Source organism: Hippocampus comes, unplaced genomic scaffold (assembly GCF_001891065.2).
Source record: "Hippocampus comes isolate QL1 unplaced genomic scaffold, H_comes_QL1_v1.1 scaffold113, whole genome shotgun sequence".
NCBI lineage: Eukaryota > Metazoa > Chordata > Actinopteri > Syngnathiformes > Syngnathidae > Hippocampus > Hippocampus comes.
In genome coordinates this window covers 1009372-1011228 of record NW_017806160.1, presented here as the reverse complement: position 1 = coordinate 1011228, position 1857 = coordinate 1009372, and the positions used below count along the sequence as shown (strand labels likewise).

Here is a 1857-nt window from a genome sequence, read left to right as displayed (position 1 = left end):
ACACACACACACACACACACACACACACACACACACACACACGTATCTAACAACGGCCCTGTTTAAGTGTCTACGACTGGCTTTTCTGATCGCTTGCACGACACAGACGAGTGTGTGTCGTCATTCTTGTCAAGTACAGGTAGGCCCCACGAGTACCATTTTGAACAAAACAAGCAGCGACATGTCAGCTGACCTCTCCCCAAACGTGGATCCATTTCCGAGCCACTGTCAATTTCAAGTCTGACTGCACCGCGTTGTGAAATATCGGATGGGAACAAATAATCGGCTGTCATGCTACTATCAGTGAACGTGAGCTGCACGGACATGTGCTGCACTGCGGTGCCGCCTCTACATGTTCCCGCTATGATTTGCTCGCACATGCAGTACACACACGCCTCTGGCAAATGATAATTCACAGCATGCATATAACCATAGAGCGAACAATGCAAATTCTAACCGTGGGGTCGCATCCAGGGGAACATGAGGCTGGGAGAGGAGTTTTGGTTCAAGTGGCCCTGTCCGTCTCCGTGGTTGGAGCCCGCCGACGATTTACAGTCCGGGTACTGCGCCAAGCTCGCCTCTTGCTGGCTGCCGTACAGCGTTTGCCTCGGCAGGGCTTCGTATCCGTAGAACTTGCCGGCGTCGCCGTGGCACGCCAGGGCGCACGGGTTCTGCTGGTAGCCCGGGTTGGAGATGCCCGCGGTGCCGTGGTGGAAAAAGTCCTGCACATGGTGGGACGGGTGCTGGAAGCCGGGCGCCGCCGCCCCGGCTCCGTAGACCAGCGTGTGGCTGCGGGCGACGCTCTGTGGGAACCGGCAGTCGTAGTAAGTCGGCTCCAGGGACTCGCCGCCCTTGTACTTGGAGAAAAGAGGGTTGACAAAATAGGAGCTCATGTTGGTTTGGGCATCCAGCGGTGCGCCTCGCTCTCGCTCGCTCCTTAATTCGCTTCGGGCTTTCTCTCGCGGCCGCGGAAGATCTCGGCCAGGTTGACGGCAGCCTTTTGTTTGGGCTCCCGACTCGCACACACGAAGGCAGACAAAACCGGAACGGGAGGAACGATGCCCCTTTGGACAATCACTAGCGCCGACCTTCCGCTCTCATCGAATCGTTCCCTGCGTGGGCTGCCGCTGCTCCCGCTGCTGCCGCTGATGCCGCCGCCGCGTGTTCTTGTTTTTCCGCCCCGGCTTTTTGCAGGCTCAAGACCGGCTCATGGCATGTGCGCGTCTTGTCTAAACTTAAAGCTTGGCGTGCTTCACCAGCACAGTCACAGACGCTCTTTTTTTCCTTTTTCCTTTTTTTAGCTTACCGCCCCCACCGCAGGCGCCCCCTCCCCTCGTCCTCCCCCTCCCATCCCCTTCCCCTTCATCTTTTCCATAGCGGTCAGACATGGGGCCCGATATGCACACCTCGAGAGGAGCTGCCTGCAATCAGCAATGTGTGATCTCCTCATCAGCGGAGGACATTTTAAAACAATCCGAAATTTAGTGGCTTTTAGCTAGGGCCCCTAAATAAAGGCTTGGAGGTGCATCCCCTCATCCTGGCCAGTGGCTGATGAAACGCCATCTTAGCGTTATATACTTGACCTGCGGTGATAGGCTGCTGCAGTGAACAACGAGAACAATCATAACGACACTGTTCAAAAGCATTATGAACACAAAAGACATCAACAAAACCCAGGCACTGCGAGGAAATGATGCACCGAAAGTGCATCGCGCCACATAGCAACACGATTCAGAAGCAAATATAAACCAAGGACACACAAACTAACACAACACGACCCAGAACGCCACCACCAACAGCCACAATCTCCACTAAGTGTGCGAACACAACCAACAACCCTTGATATATATATATATA

At 54.7% G+C, this 1857-nt stretch overlaps 2 protein-coding genes across 2 annotated transcripts in view; both read right to left on the bottom strand.

Moving 5' to 3' along the window:
• Window positions 1-1327, bottom strand: part of hoxc8a (homeobox C8a) — a 3253-nt gene extending 1926 nt beyond the window's left edge. The window contains exon 1 of the mRNA XM_019895632.1: window positions 458-1327. Within this exon, the coding sequence (XP_019751191.1) occupies window positions 458-893 (436 nt within the window). The 5' untranslated portion in view covers window positions 894-1327. The remainder of the gene's footprint in view (window positions 1-457) is intronic.
• LOC109531359 (homeobox protein Hox-C10a-like) overlaps window positions 1-1857 on the bottom strand; it is a 52207-nt gene that overhangs the window by 34717 nt on the left and 15633 nt on the right. The gene's annotated exons all lie outside the window — the stretch shown is intronic.